Genomic DNA, 22,721 nt, shown 5'->3' on the forward strand with positions numbered 1-22,721 from the left:
GACAGTAAATGGCTCTCTAGCAATTTCTTTAATGGTAACAGGTCTAAAAGCTATCAGCATTTAAATGATATATGCAGTTTATTTTGTATCAGAAATGCAATTCTCTGTAGACAATTTTCAAATAGCAGACTATAAACAAAATAGGAGTCTCAGGACATATATCTACCTTCTTGCTGAGAATACATTAAGATTTGTCTTCCATAATAGCATATTTTGTGCGGATGAATGCATAATTGTTCCAGCAATATATCATAGTTTCTAAAAGCTTTCATTTCATTGTCCTCATCATTGATCATTAATGGCCTACTTCCTCCTTAGCTATAACATACATATCTCAAACACCTAGCAGTAGCCATTGGATAGCTAAATAAGAACAGCATTCATTAATAATAATTGCATTTGTCCCTTCAGAGATATGACATTCTATCCTGCATGATCACACTATTTCTTAGTTCATGCATCTATTCATAACTTCACATACCTATTCCTTTCAGCTTCCCGGCAACAAGCACAAAACAAGCAGTCCCCCTCTTCTCAGTACACGTAATTAATAACACATGTACTTATAAAACAAATTCATGGCAAATAATCCCTATATCCAACATCAATAGGACTACACCTCTATATTGCTATGTGCGTGCTTGTGTACTTGTGTCATAACTGCTGGTTTCCACAGGCATCAGGTTGTCCCCTGTGTAAACAGACGGCTGGGCTAGATGGACCCTTATCTCAATGTTTTGTACAATGTCTGCTCTGTTGTTGTTATCTGTCAAGTTAACTCTGACTTATGGTGACCCTATAAATGAATGTCCTCCAAAATGTCCTTTTCTTTGACAAACCTGCTCAGCTCCTGTAAACTCAAGGCTGTGGTTCCCTTTATGGAGTCAATTCATCTTATATTTGGACTTTCTCTTCTTCTTCTGCCTTCAACTGTCTCTAGAATGATTGTCTTCTCCATAGTTACACACTGGAACACTGTCCGCACTTTTTAAATGTTTCCTAAAAGCATGATGTCCGGAAACCTCACTACTTTTTAAAATAAATCATATTTTTTTTTTACTTTTATCAACTAACTACAGGTGTTCAACATTTACAAAAATGTATTTATTTGTACTTTCATTTATATGCCTCCTACTACCATAGTCTCAAGTCTACTACCGGAGTCTCCAACAATACTATCCAAACACAGCAGCAAGAAGGCAAAATAAGCACATCTTACATATACCAGGTAAGGCAATTTTTAACTTTAATATAATGTAGCAATTCAGTAGGCAACTTTTAGCACCATGGGCGTACTTGGCAATTTTAAGAAACTGGCCTAGCTGCCAGTACAAATTGGCTGCCCTTGGAGGAGGGGCAAATGACAAGTAACCTTCCCAAAAGGCCCCAACAGACCAAATAACTCATTTAAACCCACAGTTTTACGTACCAACAGAAAATTATTCCACATGAATTCCAGCTGCAGACAAAAAAGGAGGGTAGTGTACATTGGAGAGTGCCCACAATGGTGTCTGCAGGTCCACTGATGCCCCTATCTTGCTACATTCATTTACTTGGCAGTAGATTCTACTGAACTCTGTTTGGCTTACCTCCATGTAGCCACGCATATTATTATTACATTGCATTTATATTCCATCATTTTTCCTCTTAGGAAAAACCCAAGGTGGCTTCCATAAACCCACAACAACAACCTGTGAGGTCACTTAGGCTAAGAGTCAGTGAGTGGCCCAAACTGCATTCCATGACTGAGTGGAGACTAGAATTCAGATCTTCCAGACTCCCAGTCCAGCACTGTGAACACCGTATCACACAGGATTGCATTGTAGGTCTTGTCAGAGAGCATTTCTTGTTTGATTTTATATGTCATGGCACAGCAGTGACTTGTGCACAGAATAAAAATCAACATAGATTCTACTGTACACTAAAATTGCCATCCAAACAGCAAACATTTGTTTAAAGTTGAGAAAAGAAAGTGGTTTTGGTGGAACTTAAAAGAAACTAATCTCCTAGGAACCACCACTCAGGGGGAAAAAAAGGATACTGGCATCAGTTATTATCAGCTTAGTTTAAAAAGTTAAGCGCTTCCAACAACTGTCACACACCTTTTCAGTTTATCATTCTGCAGAGTGGAAGTGTGAAACTAAAGGAGATCTAAAATGGCAAACTAAAGAAAGTTGCAAAAAAGTAACTAAAGAAGCTATTTCTGAGTGTCAAACTATACCATCATAAAGCTTTTAAAACACTTATAACACATCCTATTCCTTTTAATCAGGAATCTATTAAAGTTTTAGAAAACATCATAAAGTATATAAGGAGATAATAAATGCTAGACAACCTTTGTTATTTTAGAGTATACTACAATTTGTTTGTGTTCTTTTTATGTAACAGACTTGACACCATTTCATATATTATTTACTAATTAATTATTGCAACCCTGTTCCTAAACTGCGTCCGTAGGTTTGCTGAGAAGATAAACAAGAATCTAGCAGGGAGTAACTGAAGCCTAAGCATGGTTTAAAAATCAATAGGGATTGTGCTACTCACTCATATGTCTAATGTGATTTAGGGGTATTTTCCTTAAAATAATGGAGAATGTGAAAGCCTTCAATGAGCTTAAATATGGTTGCCAAATGAGCACACTAATTTGTAAGGCTGCCTGAATTTTAGTATTATTAATAGAATTTTCAATTATTATTGAAACTTAAGCAAATTGTAAGGCCTATTCCTTACATTACCTCAGTGTCAGAACCGCTGTTAGCAGATCCCCACATTGCTTTGGATCACATGAAAGAAAAAAGCAAGCAAGGAAGCTCTTAATTCTTGAGAACTACAACACACACACACACACACACACACACACACACACAAAAGCCAGCATTGTGAAAATTCTCCTAAACAGTAGAATATCTGCAGAGCTACAGCCTGCAGGCAATACTAAAATTTAGCCACTGTAGCTTCTGAACTCCTTGACAGCCCACCACCATTACTCCTGACTAGACAGACTCCACAGGGGAGAACAGTATGTCCTTTTCAGCTCCAGGTCACCAATCTTCCTCTTACAACCAGTATTTTCATCCAGTTATGTGAAGGCAGCTCCAAGACATACAAAAACGTGTGGTTCTAAAAGGCTATGCAAACCAATCAGTTCATTTGCTTATCCCAAATATTCACTTACTGTATTTTTCTGTGTATAAGATGCTACTTTTTCTTTAAAACATTTAAAAATGAAGGTGGGTCTTATACATGGGGGAGGCATGCTGAGGGGGAAGACCGGCGCACGGGGGCCGCAGCAACTTGTTCGCTGGAGATGGATAGGAAAAGTGGGGGGTGTTCTATACATGAGGGCATCTTATTGATGGAAAAATATGGTAAATAGGAACTATGGAGCAGTTTTTAAGGGAAGCATCCTGAAGGTAACAGGAGGTTCAAAAATCTAAACAGACATGGAGCTCAATGCAATGGTGAGAGAATAAAAAAGTCCACTAGACCTTTGAAAGGTCTAAAAAACTGGTTACTACAGCAGCAGTTTGTTGCTAATTAGATGATAATATGCTGCCAGTGTGGCTAAAAGGATGCGTAGATATACTGCTGTCTTTCAAGTGTACAAGTAAGTAAATATGTCCTTAGAGTATCCAAGCAAACAATATGATGTGACTTAGCTAACAGCAAGCAATACCAGCATTCCACTTTGTAGCCTTTTAAGTTCTCTTGGCATACCTATACACTGTATTTGTATTATTTTTGTAGAATTGTTTTTAAAATCTGAAAGAACGATTCTACAAACATGCACCATGTTGTGTTTGACAAGTGCATGTAGGTTGGCTTTGTAAATGTGAGAATCTGGGTTATCTAGTTCATACATAGACTGCAAAGAACTGTGGTGGAAGAGACAAAACTTCCCCCAATCCTACTACGCAGTGAGTTGGGAGAAGCCAGTTACTACAGATGAGAATAGGCTCATAACATCACAGATACAGTGATGCTGTTTTTCTGGAATGTCTGCAAAGTTGAAGGAAGCCTGACAAGTGCATAGCTTTTTGCACTTTTCCCGTACAACTCCTCAGTACTCAAAGAAGTATGTGGATCCAGCTAGCTGCATATTTATTTTTCAGACAGAAATTAAATCGAATAGCACCGGATACATATGAAAGATGCAAGGTAATTGCCTGCCCGAGCAAAAACTGTAACATTCACCTCAGAAACTGAATAGGGTGGGTTACCAGTGCATACCTTGGACTTTTCTGTTCCTCTTCTAATGAGAGCAATAATTTAAAGGCCTGCTCAAAAGATTCTTGCATATAGTATCAGGTTGTATTTAATTATACATGTTCGCCTACTGAACTCCTTTCACCCAAGGAAAAGAAGATGGCTGTTTGTTACTGGGTCCCCAACATTCAGAAAAGTTCAGAAAAGAGCTGCATGTCCAAAATGTTTGAGAATACTGCATTATTACACTTGATATTCTGAAATTTCTGATCTACATTGGATAAGTACATTAGTTAATTATTCAAATAAAGAAAATGTTGATCCTTGAATAAAAATGGGAAAAGTCAGATTCATTAATTAAAAATGACTGAAGAATTGGTAGAATCAAAATTTGGAATGATAGGTCATGTACAGAAACCTATTTATATCGTTCAGCAGAGGTGATCCATGTGTGGATACAATCATTCATGTAGGACTGAGTGCTTTGCATGTGACCCCCAATGCTGAATTGTCACATTCAGCAGTAGAAGCATTACTTCTGTATCATGTCCCATGGCAACATCTGACAGCCGCTGTCTGGCCTGATCTGCTAATCCCAAAGCCATTTAATTCAGCCAAATCACTGAGTGGCTCTTCTCTGATTCAGGAGCAGTGTGACAGTGTGTAAATAAATATTAAATATTTATTTATTTAAATGTTTATACCTCCCAATAGCCAAAGGCTGTCTGACTGTATAGCTATTTCCTGGTATTTGTTAGTGTATAGCAGATATTAGATATGCTATGCTATAGAGAAATTATGAAGCACAGGGAAATTCTGTGCATACCATTGTTGTGAAGGCATGAAAAAATACAATTCAGATACCAGAATGTAGTCAAAATAAACCAAATATAGTTGCAAGAAAGATTCCATAATTTGCTCTGAAAGGGGCATATTTGATCCAGGAGAAGTTGCCAGCAACACTAACACTGTTTCACAGCTATGGGAACTCTTTTCCAGACATGTTACTGATTTCTGGAAAGAATTTTCTCTCTCTTCTGCCCTTCACTGTCATGGGCTCCATACAGTGAAATGGCTCTAGGAACCACAGAAAGCTACAGTTGGAATGGGCCTGTAAGGCCATTTTATTCATCTAGTTGTGGTGATTCATGTGATTTTCTTTAAGAACATGAAAAAGGTAGCTAGTGTTAGCTACTAATAATTTAACCATTTGATTTAAATGTAGATGAAGATTCCTTACTAGAGGAAGTAGAAGAATTAGGTAATTTCTTTCCAACTTAGAGCCCTCCAGGTGCTTTGGAGGACACACAATGGCCATGCTGGCTGGAGCTGCTGGGAAGTGAAGTCCAAACTTGAGCACTGAGTTGAGTAGGCCTAGAACAGGTAGTAGAGCACCTGCCTTGCATGCAAAAACTCTCAGGTGCAGTCTTCAGCAACTCCAGGTAGGGCTGAAAACATCTGCTTGAAACCCCAGAGACCTGCTGCTGTCCATGTCAACAATTGGACCAAAGGTCTGGCACAGTGTCAGGCAGCTTCCTACATTCTTATGTGAACCCCGTTGCATGCATTTCAGAAATAATGTGGGGCAGAAAGCCATTAATTTCAACATCTATATTGGGCTCCCTTCCAGTAAGAGGAGGAAGACTCATTTTGTTTATGATCCTCAAAGTAAACAATAATGTAGGATCCATGTCATTTTAAGTATGCACAAAACTGTCTGAGAAGTTATGAAGAAATACATGGACTTCTTCAGGCACTTCCATGAGAAGCCAATGGGGGTGACAAAGGTTGCCATCCATGTATGAGTGAAACCTAAGATAGGACTCAAATTCTGAGCTGTCCTGGATTTCTCCTATAGCAGCTCCTCATCTTTAAGAACTGTACATAAGAAGAGACAGTTCATTTTAAAAAAATATCTCTGATTTGTTTGGGAAAACCCTACTCATTCCATTCCTAGATGGGAAGCACACTATTGGCGTGAAAGATGAAACTACACTTCTGTAGTTCTGTCGTCTGTAAGGTATTGAATCTGCTTTTAGAATCAGGGTCAAAGAGACTATGATACAAACTTCTTAAGTTCTAGAGGTTTTTTCCTCCAAACAGCAAGCCACAATATGGCAAACTATTCTTGAAAGTGAATGGAGTTCCAAGAAGTGTTTTCATATGATTGGGCTCAGCTATTTGAAGGTAATAGGGTGAAGAAGCAACACATGACTAGTGGCTACCACAAACCACTTGCATGAGACTAAGCAGACGTCTTTTTTAAAAAAATCCAGACAAACTATCTGCTAACAATTGGTATTTTTGAAGGCACAGTTTATAATGAGTGGACCAAAGGTATCTTAAGCCCTGTTTATACTAGCTAGAGATTGCTTTTTTGTGTTTCTGATCCTAAACCGAAACCTTTTTGTACACAGGCACAAAATTACAAAATGGTTAAGTACCATATTTTCTCAATATCTCTTGTTATTGCAGTTGGAACATTACTAAGCTCTTTACTGTTGGCATACTTTAGCTTCTAGTCATCCCAAATTTAGTCTTTTTTGATAAATTAAATGCTATGAGAAGCACAGCAACACTAAGGGGAAATGGCAAGAAACAGCAGAATATTGCTTTACAGACTCATCACTGATAGAATATTGCAAGATTAAGATACAGGTTAGGGTTACACAGTTATGATAAGAAGCAAGCTATGGTATTGTTTATTTTCATTCCCCGCACATGCTCGTTGTGTGCTGTGATTATACATCTGTTTACATATTGACTACCCACAATTTTCAAGTTTCCTTTCACTCAAAGGTTTATTCTAGCAATCAGATGAACGACAGCTGTGACAGTGGATCAGTCTCTCGCTGAGAGCATGACTCATAACTCTCAGTGGTAGCCCTATGAGTAGAAGCAGTGACCTTCTACAACTTTCAGCCTGGGTAACTGTATATCTGCATTTTAAATTGTGGAGCTGAATAAAAATGTAAAGCATACTTCTAAAACCGCAAGGAAGACTGACTTTCCTTTTCCTAACTGAAGTGAAATACTGGATTACCCATATGTCCTTTATATTGAAACATACAAACCAGAAATACACACTATATTGAACGTTAAAAATGCTAGCATTTTAATTTAATTTAATTTAAAGCTGCCCTCCCAACTTTTCAGTTCCTTCTGGCAGCTAACTATAACACTGTGAAAGCCAAGCAAGACCTTTAACTCATTCTCTACTTCTACCTGGGAGGAAATCTAACTCAATTGGCCTGCTTTCTCTCTCATAGCAATTCAATTTGTCTTCTCATTCTTATCCATTTCACAGGGGCTGAGACCTCATGTGCAGCCCTTACCCTTTTTTGCCAGCATTTTCACAGGTGGATGGGCTGAAGCATGCCCCACAATCGGTGCCTCACATCAAACATGACTAAACACAGATTGTCAGGTTGGCCAGCTCATGCTCTGTGGAGCTAAGTTCTCCTGCTCCAGACAGGATCACACTCTGCCCAGGTGTTGTGGGGCACTTGTCAGGAATTGAGCCCCACGCTCTGTGTACGCAGCACCATTCTTCTGCACCCACTGCTGAGGGCACCATGAAGCAGAGGACCGTTTTAACCTGGAACTGGTAAGAGGACAGTGTCGACACTTGGCAGTGTCAGTGGGAGAAGCATTCCATAAATTAGGAGGCCACCATCAAAACGGCCAACTTCTTTGTTGCTGCCCTCTGAACCTTCCTCAGAAGAGGCATTTGGAGGAATACCTCAGATGTTGATCACATTGTCTGGGTAGGCTCATATCAGAAGAGGCTGTTTTAAAGTTTTTTTAATAGTTGGAAACTGTATTGGGCATTTTTGGAAAAGGTGGACTAAAATTGTTTAAAAATGCACATTTATTTCAAACACGATAGTAAAGCCATTATTATGTAGACTATTATAAGGAACTTTTAACTTCGCTTTGCAGTTAGGCATTACACACAACCACCCTTTTCTAGCCTCTCCTTCTCACAAGTGTTAATATTGCTGCAACAAAGAAGTAATATGTGAAATGGCCTTAAGGACAGCTTCTAGCATCTTCATTTCAATATATCAATCATAAGAACATGTCTTAGAATGCATACAAAGGTCACAAAGATGGGTCAGCTATGTCTATATATATTTCACAGCTATCTATTGGAAGGACACATTACAATCCCGATATCTGCACAAGTACTTACATGTATGCATAAATGTAACACCTGCATGCTCTATGGCACACTTGAAAGTAGTGTCTTTTAAAAGAAACTTCAGAAATGGGCCTCCATTTGTGTTGGTGAGTCACCAAATATGCTGTCCAGGAATAGCTCAGTAGAGACAGTACTGCCAACCTCTTTTAAAATTCAAGAGAACCTTGCTTCATAAAATGGAGGGCAGCCAAGTTGGCAGCAATGAAATTCAGTAAGCTGTTGATTTAGGATGGATATTAACATATAAACTCTGAGCCTTTCACTGGCAAGAGAATGGTAAAAACAAAAGGAATTCATACCCACCCTTACCCCACACCACCTTTTCTCTGCTTCTACATTTACCATTTGTTAGCCAAGATATTGGGGGATGCTTCTCTTGCCACCCAACAGCATCAGCTTGTAGAAGACCGCAAAATCATGGTAAAGGGTCTTTTGCTTAAGCCATTTCCTAACTACTCAACAACATAATAAACTGTTGCTTACCTACTCCAAAAGAGAGCCTCTATATTTTATTAAAGTAATTGTTTCAAGATGAGTATTTTCTGGTTCTATATATGCAGGTCATGACATGAAACCATTAACAGTTTTCCTAACATACGTGTGTGTGTGTGTGTGTTCAGAAAAGCTCTTAAAAGGCCTGTGTAGGAACAACAGGTGATGGTTACCAAGTTTGGTAGGTAGATATCAAATGATCAAGACATTCAGAAATGAAAAGTCAGTTGGATAAAGGGAATTACTCTAGAAGATGAAGAGGTCTGGAATAGCTTTTAATGATAGCAAAAATTTGTTTATTTCTGTGCTGCCCAAAGGTTCTCTGGGAGTCTTGATTTTAATTTTCATTGAAATCATCTAAGAACATGGAGCTGCCAAAGTTAGGACCAGCATCAAGGAGAGCAAGTCAGAGGATGATAGTGGAGAGGAAGGTGGAGCAGGGATTGAAAAGAAAAAAAATCCCTGAAAATTAAGCAATTGTCTGATTGGCAAACTAACTCTTTATTTTCTTCTGTCTACTGCAATAAAACTGGTTTTCTGCTTAAATTCTAGTTTGCCCATAACCATCCATACTGATATAATAACCTGTAACATGGAAATGTTAGCTAAGCCACATTAGTGTAAGTTTCCATGCTTCACAAACAAAATTCTTTTAGTAAGGCAACTCTTGAAGTAGTTGTTGTTGTATAACGGCTATGATTTGAATCTGATTACAGTATTATTCACATGTTCTGCCACTAAAGTCATGAATGAAGACAGAAATAAACTTTTGGACTGAAACACTTGCATAACAGTCAGAATGATGAATTACTTAACAACAAGCAAGTCAAATTTAATTCTTACAGAGACTTGGAGAGGTGGTTCATTTCCACATGTTGGGCTTGTTGCAGACGTACAATACACCTTGCCTTTCCCTAATGTCTCCGTACATTGCTGCGTAAAAAACTTTTAGTGGAGTAAAACTGTGCATTAAGGCTAGTTTTTATTTTAATTTGAAATAAAGTTGTCTTCTGGAGATAAAGTAATTGTTTATCTCCAGTGACATTTCTCCCAGTTTTTTCATTAAAATTTCCATAATATTCAGAGCTTAAAGGTTCTGAAGGTAAACACTTCCAAACATGAAACCCTAAACAAAAAATGGGTGCCTTGTGCCATTTCAGATACAGTCACAGAAGAAATAAATTGCATAAAGTATTATTTTTCAAATTACACTGCACCTATGGCCTGACTTTTTTTTTTCTCTTGTGAGGAGCCCATGGGGGTTTGTATAGTCTTCATCCACTCTCCTTTATCTTCATAACAGCAACCCTGTGAAGTAGGCTGTGCTGAGCATGCATCTGTGTTCACCCAAAGTCACCCAGTGAGTAGGGACTAGAATCTGGATCTCCCAGGTGTCTGATCTAACTCTTTAACTACCACATCATCTCTCAGAAATGACAACACTTCTGAGAACATACTTCCTGATAATTAGGAGGAAATCAAGCTAAATAACAGCAAGGGAAAAGTGCCAGCTTCTACATATAACCCCCAAACCATTAATTATGGGACACTCTACTTAATACATGACTTTATTCGCTGCTTAAAAATATGCAATTTAATATCAATTTTAATTCCAAAATATAACTTGCATGTATTTTAGGAAAAAAGCAGTATAAATCTCTTCATATTTCTGTATCTGTAATAGATTTAGGTATGTGATTATCTAAAGGCCAAATCACAGTAACCTACTTCTAGGTTTCTTAAAGCCTTTCACAACCTGTACTTCACTTACAGAAGGGATGTCACTGACCAATGAGAGGAAATAACCTGCAATTTTGCATATTCTCTGGTTTAAGAAATGTAAAGTGTCCTAGCTTTATTCAAAGTAATTTACTCCATTTAGGCACAAACCACTAAACCATTGTTCAGGGTTATAAGTATGAGATATAAACTTGTGCACCATCCCCTACTTTACTGTTATATCCAGTTCTTTCACTGACAACAAGAGGAACAACTGGACTTTCCCCTCGTACGGTAAGAAGCATCTTGACCCAGAAGGGGTACTGTCCCTGCAGATTTTATACAATTCTGCCAAAAAATAAAAATACTATTGACACTTACATAGGCATAACACCTATGTTTCTGAAATTTGTCAGGGATGTTCCCCTCCTTCTGTGACTGTATCTGAAATGTTATGGTAATTTTTAAGAATTACTCTTGATAGTCAGAAACTTAAAGATTCAGGTTTCCAAACTCGAATTGGATTTGATACCCAAGTTGAAGAGGATAGCGTCTGAACCGGTCTGAGCAGAAACAGGCCATTTCCCAAAGCACCAAAGTAGGGTCAGAATCAAATCTTGTGGTTGGCACACAACTATAATTTATAATGACATTAGTAACTAACAAGTCTAGCAAAACTGACTATGAGATTTCTAACTACCTACTATTTTCAGTGTATCATGGTCTAAAAAGTTTTAGAAACATGTAATTTATACAGTTCAACCCAAGTGAACTTTCTGCCCTTAATTATTTAGCAGCTGTAGTGCTTGCTGCAAAGCACTGACACATAAAGTGCATACAAAACAACACGTTTTGCAGCAAGAAAGAACAAGTCGACTTGCATGTTCAAAATAATCCAGCATGGCTTAAAGAGGAGATTGTAGCTTTTTATGAGCCACTGTGTGTGTCACTGTGTACCTGGAATGATTTTAATAATCACTGGCTTATCATATTTTGCAAACTTGGGCAGCATTCCTTGCTGAAGATTAAACAACCTTCAAATCACCTTACAACCAACCATGGCTTATCTGAGGGCTGCTTAGACCTCCAACAAGTCACGCTGCTCTAATTCATGACAAAACATGCCATGACAACACAGTGATTATAAAAATTTTGCCCACACACAGCAGCTCACAAGAAGCCACAATGGCTTGTTCTGACTGTGTGAACTGAGTTAATATTTGCTAATACAAACAGATGCAGTAGTGTGTGTGTGTGTGTGTGTGTGTGTGTGATGGAGAGGGAGAGGGCGAGAACAAGTTTGTACATCGTGCTAAGCCACCTTGAATAACCCACCATGGATTGGTTGTTAATTCACTAACTTGACAGACATTCAAGTGCTCTGTGAAACAGCCCTAGCTTCCTATGTCCCTATGTAAGCACTCTTTCTGGTCACTGGAGTTGTCAGCTCCAAAAGGTTAATTCCATTCAATGGAATTGATCTTCAGAGTTCTTACAAAAGTGGCAACAGGTTCACATTTTTTTTTCCCCATCGTACAAGTGTGTAAGAGCCCTTTACACTATTTAAGCAAGTTTTCTGATATCCCCTGCTTGTTAATGTACTTATCAATTTCATCCTCCCCTTAGGCATTCCCCTTGCTAACCAACAAGGCTGCTTCACCTGCTGCTGAAGTAAACAGAAAAGACACTGCCAGATGCTTTTGGCACCAGCTCTGCAATTGTCACTTCCCTCCATGGATCTGTTGTTAGCTCTGGGTTGCAGAACAGGGAGGTGGATTGTTAAAGGTATGCACATTTCAAGGCAGAAGAGTGAAGCTGAAGGGAAAATTATACAAATTCCATGGCAGAGCAGTGAGGAAAATCACTAAAATTACACAAATTCAAAGCTGAAGGGAAAATCATACACTTTTCTGAAAATCATACACATACAGCAGACTTTCACATCTGTGCACTTGTGTAGGCCTTGAAAATAAAAACGTACTTGTAAAAATCTTGCAAACATAGCTGGAACACTGTCTGCTGTCCTTCCCAATCTTAGAAGCATGGGGCACAGGGCCCTGACAAAGATAAGGGTGGCTTGTTTGTGAAAAATACGCCTGTGAAAACCATGCCATGTTCAAACTTCAGCTGAGTTCACACATAACACTAAACAATGCCATGCAGTAACCATATGGCATAGTATCTCACCTTTGGTCCCATGTTCACACTTACATAGCAACTACTCATGAGAAACTTTAAGTTCCCTACAAATAACAGCATATATCCCATCAGCCCCCGCAGCTGGGAATCAATCCTGCCTGCCTCTCCCCCACTGGGCCACATGCTCCCATGGATAAGTTCTCAGCCAGCTGTTGCTTTTCTTTTTCTGCTACTCTGTAGAGACATGGTTTACTCATTGGAGTAGGATGGTCGCTCTGCAGGAGCAGCACACCTCCACTGCTGCCACACCCTATGCACATGAATAAGCTCCCCCCACCACATACCCACCCCTCTCTCCCCCTTTGCTGCACATGTGCCTGATGCTCCCCCACCCCTGTGCAGGTTTTGTGGATGCTACCAGGATCCACAAGGATAGGCTAGACATGTTCAAGGATAGGCTAGACATGCACATGGTGGGCATGCTATGGGCAGAGCCGGCTGGAGCCAGGGGGTCAGGCTGGATGGCCCAGGAGGCCCCTTCTGACTCGCTCTGCTTCTATGTTTCCTCCAGGAGGGAGTAGGCACATTAGAGGGCAGCAGGGCAGGCACCAGTGCCAGGGCAGCGCCTGTCTAGGCATCTCTCTGGCGGGCTGCCAGAAGGGGGAAAGCTGGGCTTGTGAGGAATCCCCTGGATTGTTGGGAGGAGGGTACAAATAGGACAGAGGGTGGGAGGCAAAGCAGGTGACACGGCCTCCCTGGGATGCTTGCCCTGGGAGCAATGTCCCACATGCTGCTCATGCACTCCTTGCAAGCAAGGCCTCTTCCCTGGAAGGAGACCGTCTTTCTTGTGTGGTGCAAGGACAGCGTGCTTGCCGGGTGCCACTCCAGCGCAGAGCACCAACCAGGCAGGAGCACCACACACACACACACACACACCTGTACGTGCAATTGCGGCTGCCTTTCTTCCCTGCCAGCACGAGTTCTCTCATGCCCAGCTGCTGCACCACCTTGCTGTGATGCCCTGCCATGATGCCCCATGCTCTGCTGCCATGATGCCAGGCAAAGCTAATCAGAAGGCTGCTGCTGGCAACTCAGCAGTTGCTAGCAGAACAGGTCGATGGAAAATGATGTCTGGAGTATCTGGTGATGTTAAAGCCACTCTTGCCACCAAACTCACTGGCAGAAACATGGAACTATGGAAAACATTGCAACTGAATTCACACATAATAACAAGCAATAGCAAAGCATGGAAACCTTAGAACAAACCACTGATTCACTGTAACCAAATAAACTGTACTTCACCATATTTGAATTCATGTGTAATAACAATCTCTAGCATGGCTTGGCTTAATTCACACAAAACAATAAGCAACTCTGCATGGTTAACAAGGTTCATAGTTTTATTTAGTATGTTCTGACGGATGATCAAGTGGTTTCTTCTTTATCAAGGTTTCCATCCTCTGCACTCAATCTTCTAACTGGTAGCACATGTCTCATCAGCCACAGTGCCTGAAATTCTACCCAAAGGTACATTAAGTCCTGTCTATGTCACTTGTCTTTTCCTCACTGGTCCACACATAGAGGCTACATGGCTGAAGTAGCTCCTTACTAGGACCATGGAAACCATGTTCCTGAGTTCAGGAACGGTGGTACAAGATAACCATCGAACAAAATGTCTTTACAGGCCAAACTTACCATGGTGAAATGCCATGACTGGATTCAGACAGCAATGGTAAAAAACCACCATGGCTTATGTTGTTTGAACACAGACATGAAGACAGCTTGCTCTGGCTAATTATACATGGTGCATTGCCATGCTATGTAAACAAGATTGGAGAGAGATAAGCCACCTTGATAACAAACCACTATAGGTTGCTTAGTCAATTGCTAACCCCTGCCAACAGATGATGTGGGTCTTTGAGGCTTGCCATGGTTTCTTCCAAGATACTCATCCTGGCCTTTCCCTGTGTGGGGCCTTGATGACACAACTTTTTTATACTCCTGCTATGAAGAGTCTTTCCCCACACTTTCTTGCCTTATGAAGTACCCGAACTGATATACATATGTCATATCTTCAGAGTGGAACTGGGGCAGAGGTTACCTTACTTTTCATGATGAGGTGAATGAGAATGTTTTTCATATTCTTTTTTAAAAATTAAACAAAAAAAGGAAACACCTCTGTGACTATTACTTGCAGTACATTTCTCAGCCCAACACATGTATGCATGGTTAACTTACCTCTGGGTAAGTGTGCATTTTCCAATTTGGGTCCAAGGTGACTGGGGGAATTTAAATGTCCCTCTCCTGCTTTCATACTGAAGTCCACTCAGTGAGAAAGGTTAAGAAAAAGACAAAACTGAGGTGATTGGATTAAACCTGTTGCTGGCCAATGAAATGCTGAGCAGGAGCTGCAGGGGGCTTGAAGAGGAGTGAAAAGTAGTCATTTCTTCACTACTATTGCAATGTGACTGCTTCCCATTGAACATGGGTGGATTACTAGTAATAAAATGTGTATTAACTGCTTCTTAATGATCCTTTCTTTAATACTCCAGTGACAGTTTCATATATGTAGGATGGAGTGGGGTGGGAGGCTGGATGAAGCTTTATTTTTTCTGTTGCTTTCTTCATAGGGAAACACCACTATTTTGGCAGTGGTGCAGGGAAACCACCCACTAGTATCAGGACTCAGTAAAAGAATTGGATCCTGCGAATGACAAATATTAAAGGCATAGGAAGCCTTAAACACACAGAGAGAGCTTCAATGGTGCTTTGCTTTTCTGAATTAAACATGTTGGTTCTGCAACTTTAAGAAAACTTGCCAGAAATCAAAAAGGTCAGCACAGAGGACACTAGAATGCAGCAGTCTGACTACATTGTTTTGATTTTCCATAAATGTTAGCAAAGAAGAGATGATGGTTCCAGTGCAGAAGTGACCACAGTGTACATGTAGTTTTGCACTTGCAGATCATGTGAATACCCATACAGAAATACTTGGGCTGAGGCTACATGGGATTTGTAAATGGTGTTTTAATAACTTCCACCTGCTATTCAAACATTACATGTTTCCTGTAACATTAAGCATAAAATGGCCCTGAGGAATAGTGTGATTATGAGAAAGAATTCATATTGCTCTGTTGGTGAACATACATTATTATTTTCATTTTCACTCAGATTCCCACAGGTGTGTGGAATGGCCAAAAGGGAAAGGGCCTTTTTAGTCGCGGTGCCCCATTTATGGAATAGTATTGCCTTAGAAAGGCTCAGCTGGGTCTCTTTAGAACCAGATGAAACCCTTTTCCATTTTCTAGACATTTTAGTTTAGGTGCCTCTGAAATTCTTCGCACTATTGTTTTCTATTGCTTCTTTTATTCTGATACTGTTTCAACTATTTAAATATTATGATGCTTTAATTTTAGTATTTCTTGGTTTTAACTTAACCAGCCAGATCTTTGCTGCTATTCCTGAGTAAATAGCCAAAAAGGCGAATAAACAAATACACAGCCTTTTCCATATTCTCCACTGTCAAAGGCAAAGGAGAACGAAACCTGGTTCACTATCACTGGGTTGCATCTAGGGTTAGTCTGACGTGGAGTGGACCCAATGGGAAAAATAAAACTTACACTGGATACATCTCAACTGTTTTGCTTCCCCCCAGTCAGGTTGGACAGCAAAGTAAATGCAAAGTTTACTAATTAATCATATTGCAAAAAGCTGTTTGTTTCTGAGATAGACCCAGTATGCAACAATTTTACAAAACCAAACACCCTTAGGGACTACATTACAATTCCTCAAAAAGTTAGCATTAAAATCTACTATTCTACTAGTACTAGTATTCTATCTAGTACTAGTAGAATAGTACTAGTATTCTATCTAGTATAGAAATCTACTATTTCTTCAGAGACAAATATTTCAGTATCAATATTACTGCAATGATAATTTTTATGTTTCTCAATATGTGATGGGTCTCTGTAACAATAAAGTTAATTAAATATGCAGGTAATTGGTCATATTATGGATATTATATCATTATCATACAGTAGGTTTTGCTTACAGATCATATTGCCAGTGATCTTCAATTCACTGACAAAGAAAGCTCAATTCACCAAGCTACTGAATTCATTAAAAAAAATTAAAGATGGCCGAAGTAGCAGAGGTTTGCAGAGTTCTCTTGACACAGTAGATGCAAATGATGCTTTAAAACAGTCTTCAATCTAGTGCCCTCCAAATAAGTTGGACTAGCATGGTTGTCTGAGGATGCACCCAAAGGGCACCAGGTTAGGTCAGGCTGCTTTAAAACAACAATGCAGGCATTTATATTTCAGTCAAAGTATGCTATCTTTTGACAACAATCTGGCTGAAAAGAAAATCTGAGTTTCATACAGAACAAAAATACGAGCATGCTAATGTAGATACAAACTATCTTAAAACTGAATCAAGACCCCCAACAAAAAAATATCGAGTTAAAGGCATGTGACTTCTTGGGTAAATATATTTTATTATAGTAGGCCTTATAATAGATACAGAAAATAGCAAATTGTCACAGGCAGTGGTACCTTAGGAATAAAACCCCCAGCAATCATCTACTGAGCCCATCTGGGTGATCTGATATTCCATTTTTATGCCCTCCAACTACTTGAGCACTGCAGAGTACTCAGTTCTAAAATTATGAAGGTTTATGACTCTACCAACTGAACAGAAAGGACATTTACATCCCATCTCATGGAGAAGCACTATTCTGTTTAGTTAATACTGCTTTTTTCCAGAAAGTTTGGAATGTTTATAGTTCATTCCTATACAAGTTTACATGGAGGTACATCTCTGTTTTTGAACAGGACTAACTTCCAAATGGGGACTGCAGGTGGCGCAGTGGTTTAAACTGCTGTGCTGCTGGGCTGGTTGATCGAAAGGTCGCTGGTTCGAATTTGCACAACGGGGTGAGTTCCTGTTGCTCTGTCCCAGCTCCTGCCAACCTTGCAGTTTGAAAGCATGCAAACACAAGTAGATAAAAAGGTACCACTTAGGTGGGCAGGTAACAGCATTCCATGCACTTCAGTGTTTAGTCATGCCGGCCACATGACCACGGAGACTGTCTGCAGACAAACGCTGGCTCCCTCGGCTAGGAAACGGAGATGAGCACCGCCCCCTAGAGTCAGGCATGACTGGACTTAATGTCAAGGGGAAACCTTTACCTTTTTACCTTTTAACTTCCAAATGAGTGTGCAAACGACTACAGTCTTATTCTTCTATTAAGCATTTTTGTGTGCTAACCTTGCATGTGCAGAAAGAGCATAAAAAGTGTCTATAACTAGTCACTATGGTGCAATTTCACAGTGCAAAACACATGTGGACCTGCAAGACCAATGTGCTTAGATTATGCTCCTATATTATTTATTTATTTAAAATATTTGTATGCCGTCCTTTGCGAGAGCCTCAGGACGGCTTACACAAATAAAATACGAATACATAAAGATATAAAATAAATAAATTAATGACCCACTCTGGCTGCAATTAAAATATGGTAATAAAATTCAATATTAAAACTTGTTAAATATTGATTAAATAAAAAGGTCTTAACCTGGCACCAAAAAACATAATGACGGCACCAGGCGGACCTCTCTGGGGAGCGCATTCCATAGACGAGGTGCCAACGCAGAGAAGGCCTTCCTCTGGGTACTCTGTCTCCTAATATCTTTCACAGAGGGTTCCCAGAGGAGGGCTTCTGCTGCCGATCTCAAGGCGTGTAAGGGCAAATAGGGAAGAAGGTTTTCCTTTAGGTATCCTGGTCCCAAGCTGTTTAGGGCTTTATAGGTAATAACCAGCACCTTGAATTGAGCCCGGACTTCGATGGGAAACCCGTGGAGCTGATGTTATATGAGAACAATGCCCAGTCCCTGACAGCATCCTGGCAGCTCTGATTGATTGATTGATTGATTGATTGATTTATAACATTTTTATGCTGCCCCCATCGCAACGAAGCCTCGAGATGGCTCACAGATCATGTTTTGCAGCATCTGAAGTATCTGGACTGTCTTCCAGGGCAGCCCCACGTAAAGCGCATTACAGAAGTCCAACCAGGAAGTAACCAATGTGTGTGTTACTGTTGCTAGGCCATCTTCCTCCAGGTAGGGACGCAGCTGATGGATTAGCCGAAGCTGAAGGAAAGCGCTCCTTGCCACCACTGTCACTTGAGCTTCCAAGGACAGTTCCGGGTCAAGGAGCACTCCCAAGCTGCGGATCCTGTCCTTTAGAGGGAGTGCAACCCCGTCCAGGGCAAGGCCCAAGTCACCTACCCAGGAGCTCGAATCACCCACTATCAGAACCTCCGTCTTATCTGGACTGAGTTTCAGTTTATATTATACAAAGCTTGTATTTCATTGCCAGAAAAAAAATCTGTTCCATTACTAGAGAATGCATTCAGCTTTGCATGGATTGGTATAGCCATAGTTTGATATGGTAGCGCCTTCAAGAAACATTACATAGCTCTCAGTGTTAGACACAATCTGCCTGCCATATCTAAGATGCCATGTTCAGTAGTACCCCAGTATGGCCCCTGTCATGGTGAATTCCTATAACCCTTGTAATTATCGGAGTACTCATCCAATTCCCCCGTGAGAGGGCAGCTCTGCAAAGCAAGAGGGAGACAGTCATATAGTTCTTTTCCTTGAACAATTCCTCTCTGGCTTGAACCTGCCTTGACTGCAGTCCTATGGCCTTCTTAGAGAAGCAGTGATTGAAGATAGTACTGCAGGATTCAGATTTTTTGTATTAATTCAAATAATTAATGCATTTTTAAAAGAACAAATAGCCCTGGAGTGCACACTTCCATAACCCTTATTATGAACATTTCAAATAACCAGGTTTCATCTTTAGGTGTGCTAAAGATACTAGTATCATGTGCTATGATACTAGGAGACACATATCTCCCTTTCTTGTTACAGACAGCAACTAATTAGTATAAATGATTTTTCAGGGTGGGGGGAAGCCATTTTAAATTACAAGGTTGGTTTAAATTATGTTTGATCTTCATTCTTGACAATCCAGATTTGTATGTGTATACCTTTAGCATAACTAAATAGCATGGGTCAAAAGATTTCTATTAGACCTGTTTGAAACCCCCAATGCTTCCTAACCATTCTGCACTTTTAATTTGACTTTCTATAATTTCCTGGCACCCTGGCCCTAAATATGTATCTACATAGACCCCCCACCCCCATGACTCCTCCAGCAACACTGGAGAAACAGCACTGCAGTGCTGGCACACTGGTTTGTAGTAGTAAAGAGCAGCCAAAAAAGCACGGATCTACTTCTACAGATAGGAGACGGCTTTGGGATGGTGTTTCTTGAATAAAAGTCTACCCAGGTGACAAAGTAAACTCCTTTTGAAACTGTGGGGTCATTCAAAAGCTGTTTGCATATCTGCAAGGGAAAAGAGTCTGCACATCCAGCTGGCCATGCAAAGCCTCGGGGCGTGCCGAATGTAGCTCTTTAGATTATGATAATAGTGATGATGAATGCACTTGCTATGTGCCATGCAGGCTGGCAGCAAGTTCAAAGGCTTAGTATTTAGAAGTTATTCTAAAGTTCAGACTTAGAAGTTTGAAATCCATGCAATAAACTCTCAGGGAAGTATTTTAAATATCAAGTTACCTTCATATACAGGTCATTACCCAATGAAATATATGAGGCAATTATGCAGAGAGGCATTATATCCATAAAGCTACATTCTTATACATTTTGTTTTGGTTTCTAATATACCTGCTGAAACCTATGCAACCAAGAACACACTTGGCCCTACAACCAACTGCTGATGCAACTGCATAAGGTTAACACAAAATCTGAAGAAATAAGAATGTTCACTATTTCTGCCTAGGAAAGTCTGCTTACTTATAGAATGAGGGAAAATCACCAGATTTTCTAATCCAGCTATTTTGCAAATAAGTACACCGCTTGACAAAAAGAACTCTAAATATTTATATCCTATATATGAAAATAACTTTTGTTTACTAGCCTTAGGTTCAACAAATAAACCTTTGAGAACCATATGAAAAATAATAATACATGTGATATGGTGCATTATCATTCTTTACTTGACAAACAAGAGAAATGCCAAAATACTATTTATACTGCATTAACAGGTCTTTATTTGTTCAGATATACGCAATAAACTCAGTATCATAATAAAAGCAACACAGTGCTTATGTGTGACAATCTCCTAAAACTGAGGAAAATGCCATATAAATCACATTGAGGCCCATATGCGAATCTTCACTGGTAGGAACATTTAATTACTCTCCAATATCTTCTTTAAGATAAAATAAGACTAACAAACAACAAACTAATGCACTTCAATTCAGACCCCTCCAACTGTGTCCCCTTTTATGAACTGCATTTGCACGTGTTCCCACTCAGGCATTACTCTTTGCTACTTAATCACTTTATGCAGTGCTCACTGTTAAGCAGCTGCAACCAACCAACAATCTAGGGTATGATCCATTATGCTACCGGGGCAAAGAAATAACAGAATCCCTGTCACCATAGAGATGGAGTTACTATCTCTGTGGAAAGGCAGATATCACCATGTCACCTCCTGCTGCTACCTATGTGACGAATCAGGCTAGTAATTAAAAGACAACTCTTTAAATACTGTACTAAACATCCTTTCAATCCCCTTTAAAAGTATATTTATCCCAAACTAGGAAACACAGAATTACTCTAACCACCTCTCTTGTGGAGCTTGCTCACATATAACACTGCATTGCCTAGAACCACACACATCCATATTCCCACTATTTTGTCAATTTGGCAAAAATCAGTTTGGAATAATGGAATCGCAAGAGAATATGTAAATAGGAGTTGTACCAATCTGCTGAATCACCCTCTCCACCATGAGCAAAAAGGACTAGTGTGACAGGCAAAGTTTCGCAAACTGATTAAACAGTATTTTTCACAAAAAAGAAAAAAGACACATTCCAATTTCTCCTACCTCAATCAAAAAGTCGCCTGTTCTCAAGCCAGCTTGCCATGCTACCCCACCTTCATCCACGGATTCCAGGTACTGCAAAGCAGGAAAGGCTGGAGTTGGGGTGAATTCTTCAATAGGTGTATCAGCTTTGAGAATAATAAATGATATCTTTTTAAAGATGGAAAATAAACCTTTACATTATAAAGTTGAATAATTTCATGAACTGACTGGTGCAAGGACAAATACTAGTAAGATGTTCCCCTGCCCACTAGATCTTCCTCTTTTTTACCTGTATGATCACTTTGATCTGGTATATTTTAAAAACTGAACCAGTTTGAAGGATCAGGAATTGCATTCCAAAACATTAATGGGAAAACATTAAACATCAATTTTAATATTCAGATGTGTGCATAGAGAAATAAAGCATATGAAAATTGTCAAGTCTTTCTGGCAGCTATTACCAAAAAGGTATGAAGACCTTCAATTTCCAAGTATAATATATGTATTTCTTTGAGCATCAGGTACATATCTGTGTACTGTATGAACTGCTGAATGTACATGTTACAAATATATACACTGATAAGCTTTGCAGATATGTGATTTAACACCCATAGAACCACACATTTAATACATTAAGTTTGGCATAGCATTGTGTTTTAAAAGGGCACTTGAATATTTCCATATAAACATCTCAGTCCATGTGAAATTAACACATATATCTAGGGACCTTTCTTTGCTGCATAGATAGCTCAGCGCCAGCTGATCGACACAGTGATGAAGTCACTGGGTTTCCAGAAGACCCCACCAAAATGTGCATTTAGTCTGGAGTGTTAATCAGAAACTATTACATAGCTAGGAGAACCCAATAGGTACTTGCTATTCCAGCAAGGAATGATAAAAATGGTATTCCCAGAGGAAGGGTGTGGAGGATCCTCCATAAAGAACATATGGGGTAGCCATCCCTTGAAGCCAGTCAGAGTTAGGGAGAGCCCATGTAGC

At 39.7% G+C, this 22,721-nt stretch overlaps 1 protein-coding gene across 1 annotated transcript in view; it reads right to left on the minus strand.

Annotated features, from left to right (window-relative positions):
* The window catches only part of SHANK2 (SH3 and multiple ankyrin repeat domains 2), a 162,438-nt gene that overhangs the window by 138,832 nt on the left and 885 nt on the right, over nucleotides 1–22,721 (minus strand). The window contains exon 2 of the mRNA XM_044437030.1: nucleotides 21,744–21,868. Within this exon, the coding sequence (XP_044292965.1) occupies nucleotides 21,744–21,868 (125 nt within the window). The remainder of the gene's footprint in view (nucleotides 1–21,743; nucleotides 21,869–22,721) is intronic.

This window comes from Varanus komodoensis, unplaced genomic scaffold (assembly GCF_004798865.1).
Source record: "Varanus komodoensis strain SLA01 unplaced genomic scaffold, ASM479886v1 scaffold3, whole genome shotgun sequence".
Taxonomy (NCBI): Eukaryota; Metazoa; Chordata; class Lepidosauria; order Squamata; family Varanidae; genus Varanus; species Varanus komodoensis.